The sequence below is a fragment of the Diadema setosum genome, chromosome 17 (genome assembly GCF_964275005.1).
Source record: "Diadema setosum chromosome 17, eeDiaSeto1, whole genome shotgun sequence".
NCBI classification, from domain to species: Eukaryota; Metazoa; Echinodermata; class Echinoidea; order Diadematoida; family Diadematidae; genus Diadema; species Diadema setosum.
Window position 1 is genome coordinate 3,374,165 of NC_092701.1, and position 22,517 is coordinate 3,396,681.

Genomic DNA, 22,517 nt, shown 5'->3' on the forward strand with positions numbered 1-22,517 from the left:
AGTGTCTGACAGATCTTGTGTGTTCTTGTTAACCTGGGATTTGTAAGACGAGTGTATCGTGGGGGGGGGGGGGCATTTCATGAAGCATTTTGTCTGACAAAGTTGTCGGACCAATTTGCTCTCAGCCAATCAGATGCAAAGATTTCAGTAGCTTGTAACAGTTTGTCAGAAAAATATCCGACCAAAACGCTTCATGAAATGCCCCCCAGATATGTGAGTAGGATACGAATAAACAGAAGTGTTTAATCTAAACATGTTATTATCAAAAGATGGTGGAAGTTGATCATAAATGTATTTGAATATAATCAATGCTACTTGAATCGTGTTCAATTCGAAATGTTTATTTTTTTTCAGTTAATGAAATATAGAGAATTAGTGTAAGCTAAAAAATACGATCGAGTACAATACCCATAACTTTCTTTTGTAATTTAGATAAATCTTTTTTGGTCGATTTTTGTCAATTTTTGTCGAACTACAATTTAAAATGTAACAATATGTTATATTCTGCAATTGATCCATATCACCTCAATGATGGCAGACCATACTTGCTAAAGTACTTGACACAAACATTTACCTATACCACAATCTAGCTTGATATACCATTGTGATAACCTGTTTCTCCGTTTAATACGGCATCGTGATTTTTCCCGAAGTTTAGAAATGTCGAATATCATGGTTGTGCCATGGTAACTGATAGATGTTTAACAAATCGTGCGAAATAATTCATGCAAGACTTCTAACGTTTTCATACATAGCAATTTGATCGATGCTTCTGTGATGACAGCACTATATATCAACTGAAAAAAAAATAGTACAAATTCAAAAGCTTGCTTACGAGTGATACGAACTTTAAAATCCTGCTGAAAGTCTGGTACAAAAATTTAAAGTCTAATTGAGTATGTCGGGCAGTATAAATCATGGACAAGGCTAATAGATTATATTCTATAACGCGAAAAAAAAAAACACCCTGTAACAACAGAGTTTGGGTGTGTGGTAACCCGTGTTATTCTTGATATATGTTGATATGTTCTGCTGCATACTTTGCATTATTTGTCGAAAACCTTCTCTCTTTTTGTGACGAGGGGAACGGGAGTGGGGGATTTCAGTTTATATTCTGCAGATGAATTATAATACTTGATTGTAAATTGTCTTTTTAAGGTTACTTGTACAAATTCTTGAAGTAACTAGACACGGTATTCATGATACACGCCTTTGGTGAGCCCTACTTGACAAATTTAACACCTATGCCTTGATGCTTCCTAGAATTTCCCGTCTTAATGACGTCTAATTTTCACAGAAACGTTTAATGTAGCCCAAGATAACTCTTTGCGAAACTGTCCTGGCCTATCGTGTTTTTTTTTCTTTCCTCTTTCTCCCTCTCCCTCTCCTCCTCACTCCCTCTAGCTCAGCCTTTCATTTAAAGACTTGTGTGCTTTGATAGTGTAAATATGGTTGAATATTAGTATTACGCAGTTTGTAGGACAGAATCATGGACGGTGGAACTGAATAATGGTAAAATAAAATGGCGGAAAACAGAGAAAGAACTAGAAAAAGAATGAAGACAGTGGTTGCCACCCTAGTCATTATGAATGCTAGTGGCAGAGTATGTTTCTGTCACTGACAAGCCGCCCCATCTTTAGAGCAAAACAGAACAATACTAATTCGTCAGCAGCTATCCCTCCCCTTGATAATAAACTAACACAAAAACGTCATGACCTAACTGAAAACTGCTTTCTTCTACCTCCAAACGCCATCATAATGTATGAAACTAATACAGACAGCCGCAGAATAAAAAAAAAATGACAACTTCTTGAAATATAAATGCAAGTCTATAATAATACCTATATTCGACTTTATCGTGAATAAAAAGTTTCTAAATGGCCGACTCTATAGAAGTGAAGCCCTATATTATAAATCGTCTTTTTTTTTTCTAGTCAAGATGAGATTTGCCGCGCATCTTTTCTTGTGGAAGCCGGACCTCATTAGCATAGATGCCCAGACTGGCTTGTCTGATTGATGTCCTACCACTCCGTCACCACGGCTTCGGCCTGACCTTCCTCCTTCCAGGCAAATAAGAGCTGATAGCCAGCCCAAGGCACGTCATGTTTTGCATTCGATTTCTTGTTATCTTTTCATCCGATGCGCATCTTCTTTGCATTCCAATGAAACAAAATGTAACCTCTGGACACACATGTAAACCTTTCCTCATGTTCTACCAAACCTCGTGAATATTCCTATATTGTGTTATATACATATAAACAGGCATATGATATTTACATTAGGAGAGGAGGGGAACATACATGAACGAGGCGCCCCACTTAGGAAATTGGCTTTACCCATCCATTTTGCAGAGTGGAAGAAAGCAGTATCTATTTTGAGAAAATGCTAATAGTTCCAGAGTTACAGCGAAGTGACAGAGAGATGGATAGATAGAGAGATAAAACAGAGTGAGAGAGAGAGAGAAAGGGAGAGAAAAGGGGGACATAAGAGGGGAGAGATGATTGCTTATAACGCGGATTGTCGTCGTAATTCATGTGGCCGACGTAGAACGGCAGTGCGCCGTGCAAGCGGCCGCCACCAATAAACATCGACGAAGGGTGAATTACACCAGGCAGTTTCATCGGAGTTTTCGTCAATTGACACCTTGCCTTGTTAACCCGACGGGACGAGGGAAGATCCCCTTGATATTCCAAGCCTCATCCTCTCTTCTCCTCGTATTCCTGGAGCGAAATTCCGGTCGGGAACTTGATTGTTTAGCTCCATAGCTGCACGAAGATGGGAGTGAAGTGGCGTCTTCAGTAGACGAAACGCAATGACTTATGCAAAAGAGCTGTGATCTGCCCTGGTATGCTTGCCTCTCACAATCCACACCATGTCCGCAATCATAAGAAATGGAATTCCTGGCTATTCTCGGATGAATTGGTTAGTTCCATGAACTTTATTTTCAGTCCATGACTAAGATATGTGTGCCCGGGTCTGTTATGTCTACGTCTTGAATTTGTCAGGCGGTAAATAATCGCTGCTTCTTTCACTGCGCGCTTGTCAAGAAACTAATTTCACAAGACTATGCTTTTTCTATGGTGTATATTAATAATTCATGGATCTTATGTTTCCTGCATCCTAGTAACGAAGCATTTAATTCACATGCTCCCTCCAACTAAGTTCCTAAGACTAAGTTCCTGAGACAGGATTCCATTAGTAGATATTGCTAGGTAGGGCATGCCCCGGCAAACTTTGTGGTTATTTAGGGCTACTTTTGTGAACAAAGCATGCATAGAATTTGAAAAGATTACCAAAACGGTCTATGATTTGTTGATTTGTATGGACGCTTCATTACGACGTGGAATGGAGGTTGAGGGGAAAAGGGGAGAGAAGGGGGGGGGGGGCAGGAGGAGGGAATTTAAATTGATTGTCAAACCGCCTACAGTCACGACGTGCTGAGAAGCCTCGAAAAAGAAGAATCATGATACTTGATGATCCGAAGTTTGTGAACTTCAATTTTCTGTTCATGTTGTGGCACTTGGACAGTCCCCTTAGTCATCTTGCAGCTTTGCATCTCAGTTAGAAGTGTATGGATGCTACATTTAACATTCAGCCCCTTAAAGTCATCCTCCTTGTGGTGTTTTAAGTTCTTTTTTTTTAAATAGAATTAACAAGAACTTTATTCCAATATATATGAGTCACTGCTTGAACCATTTCCCTGCATCAATAGGTAAATTATTTCCATCCAAGTTCTTTATTCCAAGTTATAATCATAACTCATTTATTACTGCCTCTGATGAAATACATTCTACTGAGTAAAACCGCATTATTGACAAATATTTATCTATGCACAAACGATTACAAAGATGATCGACCCTGTTCAACATGATGTACACGTAATAATCATAATCACCCGCTGTATAAACAATATAGAAAGTGAACGAAAAAAGGACTCGAAAGCTTGTAGTGGAGACGTTTGACATATACCATGTATACCCACAACGCACACATACATACACACCCACGCATATATTTACGAGGAAAAACTACAATAGAAAAATGGGGACAAACGATGCATAAGAACACATTATATTATATTTCGTATGAATTCATACGACCTCAGACTTCATACAAAAAAAAAATTGTAAAAGACGGCAATCGTTGGGGGTACGATGACGAAACACTACCCGGATGACATCACAATCACTCGCAGCTCGTCACAAAGAGATGGCGCGCGTACGTTTACGCGCTAGACTTCACGCAAGGGTAGGCAGCTTGTATGATATTGGACGAATACAGATGTATCTCTTTTCGTACAATTTCGTAATACGTCTCAACATCATGCGTCAACATCAAACCTGTAAGGTCTTGTACTGAGGATTCTTGCGGTTAAAGTGTGAAAGGAATTGACATTGTCTGTAATCAAAGAAAACAAAAACATTCAGTGACGTCACAATCCATGAAGGTTCAATCATTGTCCTTGACTTTGGTTTCAACCCATTCATCATAAACTTCCTTTGGAATATGATCGACAGTCACCGCGATCGCAGGTCCAAGGGGAACAATAATCCAAATCATAATTACAAATATCAACTGAAAATACCATGAAAACGGTTTCTAAAATGTTACACAAAAAATTCTGACTAGCAACTGAGTATGTGAAATGCAGACGAACGTGACTGCTTCCCTTATTCAATGAAGCCAGGGGGAGATAGGCTGTGTGGATATTCAAAGTATCAATATCACTTTCTATGGAACTTAATGAATCTGGTCTATAAAGTATGTTATCGTAAATATGAGTATCACCATCCGTCCCAAAACCTCTTCCAGAAACTCTTATGACATTTTCCACAAGCAAGAAGCCCACAGGTATGGCAGAATTGAATGACACTTTGAATAAGATTATAATGTATTTAAAGCTCAAGGCCTCAATGAAATAAAAATACCATGGTAACTTTACAGTAAATGGTAACTCTGCAATGAATGATATCCATCAGACTGTCAGAGGATTTAATTTCTGGCTGTGATTGGCTATGGAATGGTGTTGCTATGGTAGTTACCATTGACAACATATTCACCATCAATTTTATTCAAAATTTTCATAGTTTTATGAAACCGGGCAAAGAAAAATTTGAAAGTTGCATTATTATAATAAGATAGAATATATGAAAATAGAATGATGACATTTAAATATTTAAGTGAAATTGATACATACTTTCAGACGCTAGGAGCGATGTGTTTAAACAATAATTGTCATGCATTATAACCTTTTCCAGTGGCTTTTGTAACAACAAATACATTACAGATCTATCTTGAGTTAGATACTTGGCTCAACTGAATGCATAGTTCAATTTCGCTCAATTCACTCAGCTTTCCCTTTCACATAATTACTTTCTTTCCATTACAAGAAAATAAAACAAGAAAGAGATAGAGAGGTTCAAGTTGTTGTTTGAGACTGTAATTATATTTGGTTTCAAATTTTAGATTACACTACGTGAACACAAACACACGAATCAGGCATTACCTATTGGTGGTCTGTCTACATATCCTTCTATCTATACCTTTGTCTGTCTATCTAATTATGTATCTATCTATATAAATATGTTTGTTTTCAGTCTTTCTGAAATGAATAGAGCGTAGGACTGGGGAAAAATATTTGACCAAAATGACAAAAGCAAGTGGCAGAATTTTTAGCCTTTTGTTTACTCTTCCTAAACGTGAAACTCTGCTCAGAGGGGAATGGATGGAACATCCTCTGGGCGTAGGAATTGCAAAATTTGTGCTTTGTGGAGAGCGAAGCTGAAATGGTGGCTGTCGCAAGGGATTCTCGCTCCCTGATTGGCCCCCTCGCCACGCCTTCCCTCCTTCTAAGCCAATGGGGAGTTAAGAAAGTGAAAATGACGTGTGATTGTCGCGTGCGCACGCCACCACGGGCAGCGGCTCGGTTAATTTCTGGACTTCACGCATGTTCCACTGCCGTGTCGTCTGCTAGCCAAAAATCGTACCAGAGCAGAAACTGGCTACAAAGCGATAGTCTCCGCACGCACGTGCCTTCCCCACCGGCCCGCGCCTCAGCTCTCCTCATCTCTCTCCCGTCTCCTCTTTCCCTCTCTCCCTCACACCATTCTCCACTTCATTCTCCAGGCAGCATCAACTCCAGAAAGACGGCGAGCCCGCGGACTCTCGCAGCGGGCATCCAGGCAGCACATCACCATCGTCACCCGGGCCAGAGCGGCGAAACGCAAAGTTTGGTGGAGCGGGAAGAAAACGGGGCTAGTGGTGTCATGAAACAGGACGTTTATCTCGGTGGGCCGCTGCAGATAGAGCGCAACATGCCACAGGCGAGCACCGACTCCTACCAAGAACAGAGTAAGAAACACACACACGCATTCAATCTCAAAAAACTAATTTTCTTAATTGTCTGTGTTTGGTCCCCTCGTAACCCGACGGTCGACTCATATCATCAGTACCAACCCGTCGTAATGAATTAGTGCAGTCGGGTTTAGCACGGATCCAAAATCCCAAACTGGGCTATACCTCGTGTCATCTCGTCTACCAATCAAACCTATTACTCCCACCTCTTCCATCACGGCTAATCCTATTCTTCACCTGACTCTAACCCTAATCGATTCTTCCGCATGCCATATTTAGGATCGTGCCTCCCATTCAAACAAAAACTCCTTTAACTTAATCCTTCCCTCGACTCATTTTTCTCCTTTTCCTAATACTCCCTTATTTTCGTGCCTGGATGAATCTTACTTTGTCTGAGAAGAAAAAAAAATGCATTATTATACACTTTTATTTCTTTGAGTAAAATCCATCCTCGTGGCAACTTTGACTTTGAAGATTGACTTGGAAATCGGAGAGGCGAGCATCGGGCGCTAATCTCATCAGGAATAGCTGAGCGAGAGATGATCTTATTTAGCCCCGTTCCGAGCCAATTCCTATATACATCATAACTCGATTTTCCTTCTCTCTGAATTGAATTTGCCTCCTCAGCGAGTAGATGTTCCCGCGCAAAATTATCTTCTTCCTCCGCCTCGCACATAGCCCGCCTCTCTTCATGTTTGTTCGCCCGTACACATTGCAAAGAGGTTTTTTTTTTTTCCCCCTCATTTTCCCCTTTTCTAGCTTTATTTCTCACATCTGGAATCTTCTTTGCGCATCATCTGCAAAGAACTGCAATGAATACTATTTTCTGTTCTCCCTCGCTTTTTTTGATATCGGTCTTATTTCATATTCTAGTCTTGTTTTGAGTTGTAACTGAAAGTAATGTATGTTTACTTTGTCAATGTAATAATTTATGTAAAATTCACGTGAAACGAATGTTCAGGCAACTATATTACTGTTTCTAATGGATGATAACATGTTACAAGCATTGCTGTGAAGGAGATATTCCGATAGATTCAGCCTCCACTCTTGTACACAGTTTTACTTAATTTCCTCCTTAATTTCCTCATTTCGTTCTTTCTGAAATATTTGTGGAATTCCAGTAACGTAAAATCTATTTATTTTTTTGTTCTATTATCTCACAACGTTGAGATATTTATGGATTTCTTTTCACACTGCGCGTAGTTTGAATAAAAAGAATCTGATTTACTCGCAATTTGATTCATGATTCATACTAGGCACTTTGAAATTTCGACTGTGTTATGAAAGAATTAAAATAATATCGATTATGAAGATCAATTATTTGCACACTGAACATTTTGTCAAATATCAGGAAGGATCATCCAAAAAGAGAGTCACATTGCATTTTAAGACAAACAATGAGCAAGTCAACAGCTCGAACAAACTGTTAAGTTGGCACTTGAGATGTGAATAAGCGGAATTGTTATAAATCTTTAACATTGATTCACCAGACGTGCGGTTGTCAGCGACTCCTTCTTTGTTGGATGCTAAATTTAGAATGACACTAATGATAAATTGATAATCTGTAATGTTAGCACCTGGGAATAAGCATGCAGTGAATGCGTCTTCAAAAGTGGGAAATAAAGGTAGTATTGTGCGTTATTTCGTTGGAAGATGCAAGCTAGTCCGTTTGCCGATCGCTCCTCCATGTCGGGAGAAAGATTCTCCTACAGAGGCGTCGGATCGAGGCTTTCAGCGGGTCCACTCGCCGCCATGACAACCGGGCAGAGAGTACCTCCGTCGCCGGCGACGCAAGTAGTCAGTGCGCGCGGCGGTTTTATCAATACATCGAACTCTCGAGCTAATTTAATTAAGAAAATTTGATTAGATAAGCAATTAGGATATTAGATAGGGACACCCGTGACTACGTGCACTATACACAATGCAAACTACCAATTTGATACAGATAAATCTGCTCTCAAAATACAAATGGATATTTTTTTTTTAGTATATACCTAAAATAAACATATTTCGTATTTACAAGAGATACATTTTGTTTCAAAGCAAGTAATATCAATTTGCTTAAGTAACCGCGGTTATTTAGAACAAGTAAGGAACGTAATTTGCATATTTGCATCTTCAATGCATTGCTTATATATATATATATATATATATATATATATATACATATATGAATCGAGTTATATTTAGAGAAATTATTTTACTTCATGATACATGAAAAATTTCTAATACGTTTTTTCACCTTGCTTGATTTTTTATGCTGTTGACTTAATATTAATTCACTTTGAGTTACTTTCAAAAAAATAATTGCAGTTTTCCTAATAGTATCTTTATGCGCAGAATACATCTTCTCTAAGTTAATTTAGACTACGTCCCCAGGTCACAAAGCATTCGTTGTCATTGGTTTGGATATAAAATCGTGAATATCATTATATTAATTATTTTTTTATTCTTAATTTACATATGCCATATACAAACATTGATAGAAATGTTTACATTATTCATTGTTATGTTCTCTTGTATAATTTTGAGATCTGGTGCAATGCATTTATATCTGTTGGTTGTAAGAATTTCAAATATTCTGGTTCTAATTGTCTCTTTTTTTTTCTCAACAAACCCCCACGCTCTTAAGTTTCCTCTGCCTTTTGCTTCTTTATCATAAGGTCTTATTACATCAAGCTAATGTTTAGGATGTACTTCTACTATACGTACTCTCATCTTTTTAAAGTGATTGATGAGTGAATCAATTGATTTATATAAAATTGGAATTACGATAAGACATAAATAACGAAGATGTGAAGTCTAATGTTGAATTACAACAGTACTATTTGTCTTTTTGTATAGATTGTGTCATGCATTGTGTGTATAATCATGGAAGTGAACTAGTGCAATGATATTTCTATGTAGAGATAGTTACGGTTTATATGTATATATATATATATATATATATATATATATATATATTCATTTATTCTTTATTTTTTTTTTTTAGTTGTAACCGAAACTGCCGCAATGTAAATTTTATGCCATTATATTTCATTTTCTGCATGACAATAAATTTGATGTAGGATTCTACTAGCGAAAGCTTTTGTCGTATAGTTAATTGATCTAAAGCATGAAAATCAAAATAATCTCTATTGTTTGCGTGTAACATTTATTGTAAGAAATACAAATTTCATCTTGACTGCGAGCCTCATAGTGTTAGATAAGATATATGCAGTGGAAATGAGACTGCTTCCTTTGATGTTGTAGACAACTTTTTTGTTCTGAATAGCTATTGTATAATCATGAAATTTTGTTTTTACAAGTTGACACGTTGATGCACAAACTTTGCTCAAAGTAAAGCGATAGTTCAACACAGAATGAGTACGTTTAAGCGATTAAGAGAAAACCATATGAATCGATATTTTATAAGGTGCACTTCTCAAAGGTTATTTTATCAACTTATGGATGAATACATCTACATCATGATTTCATTCCAATACATATATGCTTCGAAAGGGCTTTAACAATTTCAAAAACTATGTGATTTGAGGATCGACGGTGAGATCAGTAATTTGAAAACAAAGTTACTGCATAGACGAAGCAGATATTGTGATAGACGTGTTATGATGATAAGCAGATTCTATCAAAATGGAAAACCTTCACAAGAAATCTATCACTGCAGGTATATCAATTGTATTACGAGTAGTGCAACTATATTCTTATGAAGTAAACAATGCCAATATAACATGATTACTTATACTTTATATAAAAAGCTGTCTTCCGGACGCTTGTTTCATCTTTGATATACATTTTATACACTTTGTGTCTAGCGAGTTTCGTGTGGCTATGTATACTATAATGCAACGTGACAAATAAAGAAAATCTGCAATGAAAATAATCAGGAGAGTGTGCTACAAAATTAATTTTCGTCTGCCACTCGCTCATCAACGCTTGACAATTTGTAAATTACAATTTGACATCCATGTTCGCTTTGGAATTTGAATGGTAAAAAATTTCTCCCAGATGTGTAATGATGTTCATCCAGAGATTACATACTTCAAAAAAGAAAAAAAAAAGAAAAAGAGGATTTTTCTTAAAACATGTGAGAAATATTTGGGTTACAATTTCAGCTGGTAAACACTAGTAAAGTTTTCTTTCACACACAGAAACATAAGGTTGAATATATGTTTATGTTTTTTCCTAAATAAGTTTAAAGAGAAAAGTTATATACATTTTAAACATTTTGAAGAAAATTTTCTTTGTTCAGACCCAATGTCTATGTTCTCCCCTATTTTAATGTGTGGGGGTCCAAACAAATTTTTCGCTTGATGAATTCTACTGCTGATAACGCTTCCTCTCCGCTTCGCATACAATGTCGTTCGTCACCGCTGACTATTTTCCCGGGGATTTTTCGTATCATATTCATAGGAAAGAGAGAAAACAACGGGTAACGCAGCTAATAATGGCTTCTCCTTTCCAACGGGTCATTAGGAGCCTCATTACGTTTTTTTTTTTTTTTTTTTTTTTTTTTATCAACAGAGACAGTGGTCCATCGACAAGAAAGACTTATATCACACTTTTAAAAATCGTTTAAACGTCAGTAGCTTTACATCATTTCTCAGTGGAAAGAATGTATATATATTAATAGGCCATTATGTTCCTCTACTTCTGCGACTAGAATCCATGGATTTTGCCTTGTATGGCATGATTTGAGAGCAATTCGATTAATTTTGTATCAGCTATATTATGTATTCATGGAAATAATTTTGTATCCCCAACGTAGAACTCCTCAGATTCATGACCAGATATTGCACAAGAGTTTGTTTTCTGCTTTTATCTATACTCTCCTATAATCTCTTCTCATGATTATGATGCAATCTGCTTTTCAAACCACAACAATAATAACAGCAACAGCACCAACAACAGCAGAACTCATTTCGAATATTTCTGCACTCAAACAGTAACTCTTCCCAGTACACTGCGTCTTTTTTTGCTCAAAGATTACGTGATGATCGTTCACCACACTCACTGATACCCGATGACAAACGCAGGTTATAATATGGACGGGTTGACAAAGAGTGATAAGACCAAGGAGGTATACCTCCTTGATAAGACCCACTACAAGAATTATCTCATGCATAAACGGCGTTTCAGTGCTCTTCTAGATGAAGCTGTAGTTGGCATTTGTTATTCTCCCTGTCTATTGCTGTGTGTGATGTTCAAAACCAGAGCTGTCATGTTATGTATGATTTGTATGTATGCATGTATATGATGTGAGTAATAATCCTTATGTGTGTACACGCACACATTCACACATCACACACATACACACACACACTCACATATTTTATCATATCAGACAATAATAATATTCAGCATTATACTGATACTAATATTACCAATATGGCATTGTGTGTTAACACTTGATACTACAAAATCATTAAAACGATTAAATTTTGATAGTGATATAGCTTATGTCAATCATCCGGTTTATACCACCCCCATATATTTTAGAGACATCCTTTCTTTGTATACGTTTACTTTACTGTGTATTGTATTGATTTATGCTAATGCTTTGAATTCCACTAAAGAAATAAGACGTGTGTTTTTTCTAATCAGAAATTGTAATAATGAAGTACTTAGCAGAAATGTCTAAAATCATAACAGGGCGTATATTTTCATCTCCCTTCTGCTCAGAATCGATTTCTCTTTGTGCGGGCTGTGATCACCCGATCCTCGATCGATTCATACTCAAGGTTGTGGATCGAGCCTGGCATGCTAAATGCCTCCGATGCGTCGACTGCAATGCTCAGCTGACTGATCGCTGCTTCTCGCGGGATGGCGGTGTGTTCTGCAAAGAAGACTTCTTCAAGTAAGTACCATCACCATGGTTACGCCAAAAGTGATGGGCTGCTCTCATCTCAGATAGTATGTGTCCATGCTAGTGTGTGTGTGTGTGTGTGTGTGTGTGTGTATGAGGGGGGATGGGGAGGAAGGAAGGAAAAACGAGGGAGGAATGAGAAGGAAGCGTTAAGCATGATTTGGTGACAGAGTCAAAGTAACAGTCCTATATTCCTCCACCCTGTAGCCGATCTCTTTTCTGTCTATAATGTGTAAAATGAATGAATCACGGGAGTGCGTCCCTGTCTCTTACCGTGCGAGCATCACGTGACCCGCGGCTATACCTGCTGACTGACTGGTGTGTAGAAATGCCACGGTGCTCCTGGTGTACGGGAGGAGAAATCCATTCTGTCGCCCAGAGTCATGGCAACCTGCTATGGTGTGTGGGATGCGATCCGGGCGGGACTCGTTTGGGGGCAGCGCCCTAATTCCCATGACGCGACCAGCGCCCCTCGGGGCGAAATAAGCCTTATTATCGAGACATTACACTTACGTTTCTCCTCTTTTAACCCTCTGCCTATCTATTCTCTCTCTCTCTCTCTCCCTTACTTCATCGTGTCACTGTCTTCAAAAGACGCAACACAAATGGGCTAGCTTCATGGTGATTTTTTTTTTCTTGTTCTCTTTATGGAATTAAATGAAAACGCCCACCGGAGGAACTTTTCTTCTTCTTCTTCTTCTCCTATGCCAGCCCTACGGTACTGAGCCCCTCATTTGCCCGGTACTCCAGCTGGCAGTGGCGCCACCGCGTCGTACAGTGGCGCCGTCCGAGTGGTAGAGTGGCGCCGCCCGAGTCGTGTCTGTGCGGTGTGTCACACGTGAGGTTATTTACCTCGCCGTGAGTGCGAGCTCATGATCAAAGACGGTAGCACTACTTGGTGTGTGTATGTGTGTGTGTGTGTGTGCGTGTGTGTGTGTGTGAGGTATATATACATTTTTTTTTGTACATGTCAATACTTTCTCGTGAAGAAATGGTCAGTAGGATTGATTTATAATCGAGTTGTTATGTTTGAAGGGAGATGATGGGCAGTATAAGTTGGTAATGGATTTGTCTTTTGAATGGCATTTGTACCGTTTTTATGTTCATGTTACACCCAGAATGGGTTGATTTATGATTGATTTGAATGAAATCAATAAAATATCATTGAAAAACAAAAAAGTGGTCTGTGTGTGTGGTCTGTATGTGTATGTGCGTGTCTGTGTGTGTGTGTGCGTGAGAGAGCGAGTGTTTTGTATGTATGTGTGTATGTCTGTGTGTGTTTATGTTTGTTGCAGTTGCAGTAGGAAGCCTAGTGGTAGTAGTAGTAGTAGTGGTAGTAGTAGTAGTCCCATAAGCTTTCAATTTTCACACCAGGACTTGTTTGAACTCCTCAGGGCACGACATGTCAAATAAAATAATTGAGAACAATGGCAGTTTTGTAGAATCCTTTTGGACACTACAAATCGTTTGACGCCGTGTTGATTAGAAATCTGGGCATAATCTTTACAAAATCAGAATAAAGCATCATTCGATCACGTATAATATTGCACAAGAGAGATACAGAAGACTCAGTTCATGCGCTAGGAGTCGGTTTCATCAATAAACACGGCTGCAAGAATGTGCTCTGCCAGAAAGATGAGCAAGTCCAAGAGTTTTGGCATACCGACAGTGTGTCCGTACCTCTACACGAACAAAGACAATTGCGTCAGCGCATCATTCGTCCCAGAGTTCAACCTCCTCGGATTACGCGCAGACTATCTGTGTTAATTGAAGCAGCGGCGAGGCGCGAAAGCATGTGTTCGCCATGTGCCGCGCGAAATTTTCCCCTAAATCCTGATCGAGATCAGACTGTGCGTCTTAATTCCTTGTTGTAAGTGGCCCCAATATGTTTTGAAGTGGTTAGAGGGTTTTCTAGTCCAGAGGGGGTCAATGACACCTTAAGAAATCTTATTCCGACGGTGAAAGCCGACCGCTATTTTGGCGATGTCAATGAACTCTCGTGATTGTCGTCAACGGGAAACCTCAACAAAGTTTAAATAGATCGTTTGTGTTCGGCCTTTCTCAGTGTATGTCGTAAACGCAAGGGGGTTCTCGTCATTAACCTTTTGATTCGAATTTGTTTTTATCTTCAATCAGCTGCCAGATTCATCAAGACTCAAAATAATATAAAATGAAAAGTAAAAAAAAAAAAAAAAACACTCGGAGGCATCGCTGCTGCATCTTCGCGTGTCTGACATTAATCTGATGAGTGGCATTGTTGAATGAACTCATACAGGCGGGAAAAAGAAAGATTGCGAAAAGCGACTTTTTCTATACAGTTCTACAGCCTAGCAGACGGTAGTTGGGGTAGAAACATTTTTAGGCCGTCCAGGTTTCCTTTGATTCACCTCACCTTGGCAAATAGGATAACATCTATCATAGTCTACAGAGCGTGTCTGTTATAGAGTCTTTGATGTTTAGGGGATTTCGAATTTGTTTTTGGCAGTTCGTGGTATCTTGTACAGTTGTGATCAGAATGCTCGAACAAATGATAATCAATCGAATCATGATTGTTCGGAGATGAGATGTTCTATTGCATATACTAAACAACCGCACTTTCAATGTGTGCCTACTTGCTCCAGTCCTTGTCGTGACCTTTGGACTTTTGCGAAAAATGTCTTTATGACGTAATTCCTTTCTCCGACAGGCGATTCGGAACAAAGTGTGCGTCGTGTGAGAAGGGCATTGCACCCACAGAGATCGTCCGGCGAGCCCTGGATAATGTGTACCATCTCCACTGCTTCTGCTGTATCATCTGTACCAGGCAGCTCTCTACGGGAGACGAATTCTTCCTGATGACTGACAACAAGTTGGTCTGCAAAGGAGACTACGAGGCGGCCAAAGCACGAGGTTAGTTGACAGAGTGCGAGTCTCATCATAGAGCAATCTCATGTATTCATCTGACTATCTATCTATCTATCTATCTATCTATCTAATTATCTATTTATCTTTTCTATCTATCTATCTATCTATCTCTGTCTGTCTATCTATCTATCTATCATCTATTTATATCTATCTATCTGTCTATCTATTATCTATTTATCTGAATCTATCTATCTATCTAATTATCTATCTATCTATCTATCTATCATCTATTTATCTGTATCTATCTATCTACCTACCTACACACTATTCTGTATTATATACACATAAAAGCACAGAGCTAGATATAAAACTTTACTTCTTTCCTCATTTTCCCTTCTCCTGTCTTCTCCTGTCATCTTTTCATGATGTTTCATGTTTCAAAGCTTTATATTTCAAATTGGATTTTGAATTGGCAATTCCCCTGTGTCCTCCGCTTGCTCGTAAGCAGACGTTTAAACAAACAAATCTGGCCAAGGGAAATTAATTGACTGTTGATGAAATGCAGGTTTACATTGCGGTGTCTTAAAGTGTCTTAACCATATCTTATCACGAGGATTTGAATTCATCTTGCAATAAGGATGACTAATGAAATGATAACATACCAAGTTATTGACACTATAATATAGTCTAGGAATGAATTAAAGATACTGATTTGATCAAAAACCGTAAGAGTAGGAGATATAGTGACATAACAGGTTTACAATATATTATACTTGAGGTGTAGTCATGTCACATCCTCAATTTCACCAAGTCGAACCGCCGTTTGTAGAGAAGTTTTCAAGTTACTAATAGTCATGGATTGATGGGTGAGTTAGATAGGAGGATGGGAATGATAAACTCATCGGTTTTATCACGTTACATTGTCTGAATATTATCGCTTTCATCTGCGTTAGATATATAACGTGCTGGTCATCTGGTGCCAGGTAAAAATACGACAGGTTAACAATTAACCCTGAGGTAAAAAAAAAAAACAAACAAACAAACAAATATAACAGTAATACAAGCCTAGAGCTAGAAAATGTCGCAAGTGAAAATACCAGCGGTGAGAACTGCAGAGGTAAAAATGTCAGACGTCAGGCGTTTTTTACGGCGAAAAGTTCACTCATCCCACATGTATTCTGAAATTATTAAGCAAGGCGAACCACTGGTAATCTTTAATCAGTGGTTATAGTGTCAAGTGAGACTCAAATCCATGTTCATATTGTAGTTACTTAGATGAGTGAAGTGAAACAAACAGAACAGTGATCATTCCTTTTAAATCTTACAAAGAAAAGACAGTTATTTGTTTGTTTGTTTTTTAAATTGAGAAGTTTAATATGCCTTCGCGATATATTATCTCCGATCACTGATATCGTATTTCCCTCTCACACTCTCTTTTTACAACCAACTCATTTGGAAGCCGTGGGTAAAGTGTTACTTCGTTTTGTTTCCTCTGAAAAGGTTATTGACTGCTATGCAAACAACCGAAGCCCTATAGTTGCTTCTCATCATATAGCGACGCATTGGAGCTAAATTCATAATTACTTTCCGTTTGGCGCGAATGGAGCGGATTCGGCGAGAAGAATTTTGAGCTATCTCTTTCTTTATCTCTCTCTCTCTCTTTAAAATAGTCCCAACTTAATTCGAGGCCAATCATTTGCTTGAGAGTAATCAGTAGAGACAAAATATCCTGATTAAACTCAGTGGTAAGCTGCGCCAATCATAATATTACTAAACGAGTGGGCTAACTCATTAATGCCCACAACACAGGCTGTTGTTGTCATGGAAACGGTTTCGCTATACTTACCCCGAATTTTGCAATTACTTAATCGTGCGCACGCATTCCTCCGTTGCGCCCTTTTGTTACGAGGCTGCGATAACGATGAGAAAGTCTTCGAACGGCTTGCTACTGAACAGCGATCCCGCAAAACATCTCATGCCCCAGTTTTATTGCTACGTGCCCCCTTTTATGCCAACGATTCGCTCCGTTTACTCCGCGTACGATGAGCAAGGAAACAGGAAAACAGATCGGGCATATGTCTTCCACGAAATCTGGGCAAAATTTCCCACGAAAATTATATTTTTGCGCTCCCTGTCATACGACCAGTGGGTGTGAATTGGTTCCCACACTTCAGCTCAGGTTCCGCTGTAGCCAAAATGCACTTTCGTCCATTTAAATGATCGTCGCTCCGTCGTTACTTCGTTTCTAATGAGTAATTCTGTCGTGCGCTCGTACGGAACCGAAATCATCAAAGTGATCGTGTTGTCGTCGGTGATGATAAAGATCACGGAAGATTTGTCATTTGTTGTCGATGGAATCGATAAATCCACATGTTGACTGTGTAGGTAGATACAATTGCTCGTGAATTGAATGAATAGTGACAGACCCAGTAATGCGTAAAGTGCAACAGACACCTCCCGCATTTCTATGTGTGTGTGTGTTGTTTTTTTTCCATAAAACATATCTTTTACATCTATAACGAGATGCGCCTCTCTCGAATTCTCCAGTGCAATGTGTTTTGTTAACTGCAAGGTGCTCATCCGAACAAAATCCGGACTTCTTTTATCTTGTAAGGGCTATACTCCCTGACTTACCAGGACAATTTTACAATAAGATTTTCAAAAAGGGGCTGTGTCCATAAAGTAAAAATGTTACAAATATTGTAAGTTGTTTGTTACTACGGCAGTATTCGGGAAAGAAAAAAAATAATATAGAAATCAGCTATAAGGGTTTAAGTTGTTACCAGATTTACTCCAAGTGTGGCAGCCTAAATTGATTGCAAATCTAATTTCGATATAAACCCATTTATAAATCGGAAGAAAAGATTCTCAATGTACTTTTTAAAAGACATTTTCTATGATTTAAGAGCTTAATTGATGTGTTGAACTCCAATCGTTTAGACACAAATTCACTCAAAACTACAATGACAATACCGAGTGCATTTTTAACGGTTTGCCTTATTTGTGTTTTGTCTCAATAGACGTTCGAGTCATACAAGAATCCACAGCACAAGGTATTTAATTTCCAAAGAAACAATTGTAATTACTTGTTACGACTTTTCATGTTATATAAAGTTCACTATTATGCATTGGATTATATACCATACAAATTACGCTATATATACATTTTAGTCCCCCATTCTCATGAATCTGGCTTAGCAAGTTCGATGAATTGGTGTTACTTGAGATGAGGAATGTATACAATCATATCAAGAATATGCCAGGTTTCCGAAATGCGTATCAGTGGAGCAATTTTTGTCGGGATTTTTAATACGAACCGCCAAGACCGATTACCAAACGTTTACTTAAATTGGAGATTGATGCTCTTATGTGCATACGTGCTAAATGAAAGCGATAAACAATATACTCGCCTTCGTCACTTGTCCGTGTATTCAATTGTTAATGTTCACTTTTGGATACTGACATGTCTTGTAAGTTTTATGAGTGTCTTTATGGTGTATGTTACTCTCTATGCACACCACACGCGCGATACCTTCTAGGTTCTGTGTGATATTTATCTGGTTTGTTAGCGTCGGAATACTTCGCTTTAATCTGAATAGAATCATTTACCCGTAATGTGAGGAAATTCAGATGCGACAATGTTCCCGGGTCTCAGCATGTGCAACTAATGGCAACCGGTGCCGATGGAACTAATGATAATTAAAACGACACTCGGTGGATGCGCTCTACAATCGCATTCATTAGTCTTCTAATGAAGGACAGCTCTAGATCCCCTGGGGCACAATACACCCTTTCCCTTGGAGTCAGCCCCCTTGTGATGTGCACGCTGGAGATACCTTTGAGCCCCTCAGAAGCTAAACTAAAGTCTGAACATTTTTGCAAGCTCATCAGACTGTTTTCTCACGTCTGAATGCGTTGATCAAAAGCTTGTTGTAAATTGGCACTAACGGTAGCCATGCACCCTAGATCCTTAGTAGATCATTTCCTTCTTTGACCGTAGATGCCGAAAGAGAACATGCTATACCAATTTATATCTTGATTTAATAAACTTATTCCTGATCCTTTAGAACGAAACGTCTAAATAGGAGAATTATGCAATACGTTCGTCGTAAATGTCTTTGATTAATAAGTGAGCGTAAAGCTTCCTACTTGTAGCGGTACTCAATACCAGCAGCTATAGTGTAATAATCACTGATAATGTTGGTGAATGTTTGCCACTGCATGTCACTAAAACATTGAATTGTGGTAGTCACCTTCTTATCCCATGGATGACGCTCGTCTTGTAGATATAAGATATAGGTGTTCATACGTTTAGTAAATATCACAAATGGATTTCTAAGCCTGCATTGAGTGTTGCTTAAGATGAAGGCCGACTTCGTTTTATTTCCTCTACAGTGTCTGCTTTCCTTCCGCCCGATGTAATCCCCCCATTAAAGTATATCCAAAGTTCCTTTAACATCATGCTCCACGCTTTAGTGTCTAGGTAACAGTCCACATTTGCAGACGATTATCATAAATTCACTATTTTATTCATCAACACTTCTTTTGATGGAAAAGCTCGCGGCTTTTGTCGCGCTAAATTAACCACGCTGTCTCGTCAAATACCATGACTGCCGAAAATATAAACCCATTAACTTCCCTTTCTGCCTTTCTGTATCATAAATAAAGAAAGTGTTGCGCGGGAAATTTCAGTGGTATTATATGGCTAATAGGATAACGAGTCTGATGCAGTTTTGTACATGAATATGTAAGCTAGAGTTACAACTGTCCATTTTAAAGTCAATATTTGATACGCGGTTCGCTGGACGGGATTCTTTTTCAAAGTCAATCGCTCCACTTACTTTACGGAATAAATCAACAAGTATAGGCTGTTACAAAATTCAGTTTGAAAGGGAGAATTATAAAGAGAAAAAAGTGTTACATATTACCACATCAGTGATTCAGTCGTTAGGTGGTAGTAAAAAATGATCCACCAAAGTAACAAGTTGTCCCCCCCCCCATACACATCTGTCGAGAGCCAGAGGAGGAGACAAACACGTAGCAATAATGAAAATGAAAAGATGATGAGAGAGAGGAAGAGCGAGGGAGGGGGAGGGGGAAGTGACTTGCGAAAGGCAAGTTTGAAAGCACCGTTGTCGCCATAGAATATTCATGCCATAAAAATGGCAGACTCATGAAAAGGTAATGACCATTTGTCATAGCCGGCTCGATGAGCTTGCCCAAATGTCAGTGTTGGAATCATGGCCGTCCGATTACCGTCAGTAATCCTTACTCCTCTGTCTCAACCCCCATCCCCCCCCCCCGTCTGTCTCCCTGTCTTTATTCTTTCTCTGTCCGTCTCCCTTTATTATTATTTTGCTGATATTACCACCATCTCTTTTCATTGCATCGATATATTTGTAAAGTTGCACACTTGTCGCTCCCCACCTCACCCCTTGTCGTGCCCGATTTGCTACGCTGGGAACGAGGAGCTCATCGTCTGCTCCTGGGTGTATTCAAACGCTGTGGCAGGGCGCAAAAAGGGCGGGAATGAATAAGGAAGATGACAGGGGAAATGCGTGCTTGACTAACGACGCGTGACGGGCTAGCTCGTCTACGCGTTCCCCTTCCAGCGCGCTTTCTCAATGATTTATACGTCCATTGTGGTCCCGCGAGAGCGTGTCGATTCGCGCCAGTGCGAAGCTTTTACACGCGCCGCTGAATGGTTGTCCCATCATATCTCTATCATCTCATATTGATAATTGCCCCTTACCCCCTCCCATCGGCCCCATACCAAAAGCCATTCCCGCAACGAGGACTCATCTTCAGTCATTCGCTATAGTAGTTCATTTCTCCATACTATCAAGGACCGTCTCCTCTTAATGCTCTCCCACACAACGGGTGATAATGAAACTTGTTGCGCCATCAGTGTGTAGCACCTTCACGACAAAACTCCTCTCCCATCCCTTTCAGCCCCCAACTTTATCTCTCTCTCCCTCGCAGTCATCCGCCTGCCAACCTATTGTCGACGATCAATTGCATTAATGCAAAATTTGAAGTTGATGACACCCGAATGGATTGACTACAAATTGCTCCCTCGCTTCACTGGTTTAAGTCGTACACAACGAAAGACTCCTGCACAAGATGAAATTAGAGTGAAAAAAGAGATCAGGAAAAACAGCCTTGTCCATCTCCCGTATCCCACAAGCAATAGTAATTACCTGCGTGTCTGTCCGTTCTTTTGTCTTCCTCTGTTGTGCCACAGAACTTGAGATGGATAACAGTAACAAGCGCCCTCGTACGACGATCACAGCCAAGCAACTGGAGACTCTGAAGAACGCATACTCCAATAGTCCCAAGCCTGCCAGGCACGTCCGAGAACAACTCGCCCAGGAGACCGGTCTTGATATGAGGGTGGTACAGGTGAGCTCATACCATACACGTCGTATTATTCAATGCCCAAGAGGGTATTTGTCAACCTGGAGACGAGGTTGTCATCACAATCGTCAATGTATAATTATTTTCATTTCTGAAAATGCAAGGCGGTAAAACTGGGAAGTTTCTTTGTTGTTTTTGTTTGTTTTCATTTTCCATCTGTACAAGACAAGATGTCTAAATTACTCGTTTTCAGCTGTACCATCGTAGTCATGGTAGTGCTGCCGGTCTTCCATGGGTCTAGCTGTATGTATAGCAGTCTTTATATTAGCTGTCATATTTTCCATCATATACGCAGAACATTATCAGCCGCGTAAACTAGGCATGTTCAGTCAAATCATGGACCCTACGTTGTGGTAGGGTTCAGTCAAATCATGGACCCTACGTTGTGGTAGGGTCCATGTTTAAATTACAGAGCGAACTGCTAAATGAACACGGTAGAAATACAAGTCTCCCCATAGCAGGCTGCTAGCTCAGGTACTAAATAGGATCATCACTCAGTCATCACTTATGTCATATCTTCAAAATCATGATAATCATTACTATCATCATCATCATCACCACCACCATTACAACCACCAACCCCACCACCATCACCACAATCATCATTATCCTCATCAACACATCATAATCATCCTCCTCTTCCTCCTCCTCATCATCATCATCATCACCATATCCACCATTGTCCACCGCGCATCATCAGTATGCACATACAATATCATGAGGATGAATGAATGTATCAGGTACATGACAATAACACAAAGTTCATTCCATCCTAATTTCATCATAATAGAAAAGACTACAAGTCTCTGGTTGGTACCGCTTTGATATAAAGATTTTGTTCCTATAGGAGAATATAGATTGCCTCAATACAATGAAATCTAAAAAAAAAAAAAAAAGCATCGTTCACTTCATTTGCAGTGTCTTGCTATCACACTCTTTCTGAGAGCTGCGTTGTAGGCTTACTAACATTCACGTTTAACACCCTGCATGTTCCGTTTGTCACGTTTTAGGGCGGGAAGGCAGACGAAGTTGTCTG

General features: G+C 39.2%; 1 protein-coding gene across 1 annotated transcript in view; it reads left to right on the forward strand.

The window, feature by feature from the left end:
* LOC140241100 (LIM/homeobox protein Lhx3-like) overlaps nt 1-22,517 on the forward strand; it is a 69,166-nt gene that overhangs the window by 45,147 nt on the left and 1,502 nt on the right. The window contains exons 2-5 of the mRNA XM_072320867.1: nt 6,127-6,351; nt 12,037-12,211; nt 14,907-15,109; nt 21,309-21,466. Coding sequence (XP_072176968.1) covers nt 6,127-6,351; nt 12,037-12,211; nt 14,907-15,109; nt 21,309-21,466 — 761 coding nt within the window. The remainder of the gene's footprint in view (nt 1-6,126; nt 6,352-12,036; nt 12,212-14,906; nt 15,110-21,308; nt 21,467-22,517) is intronic.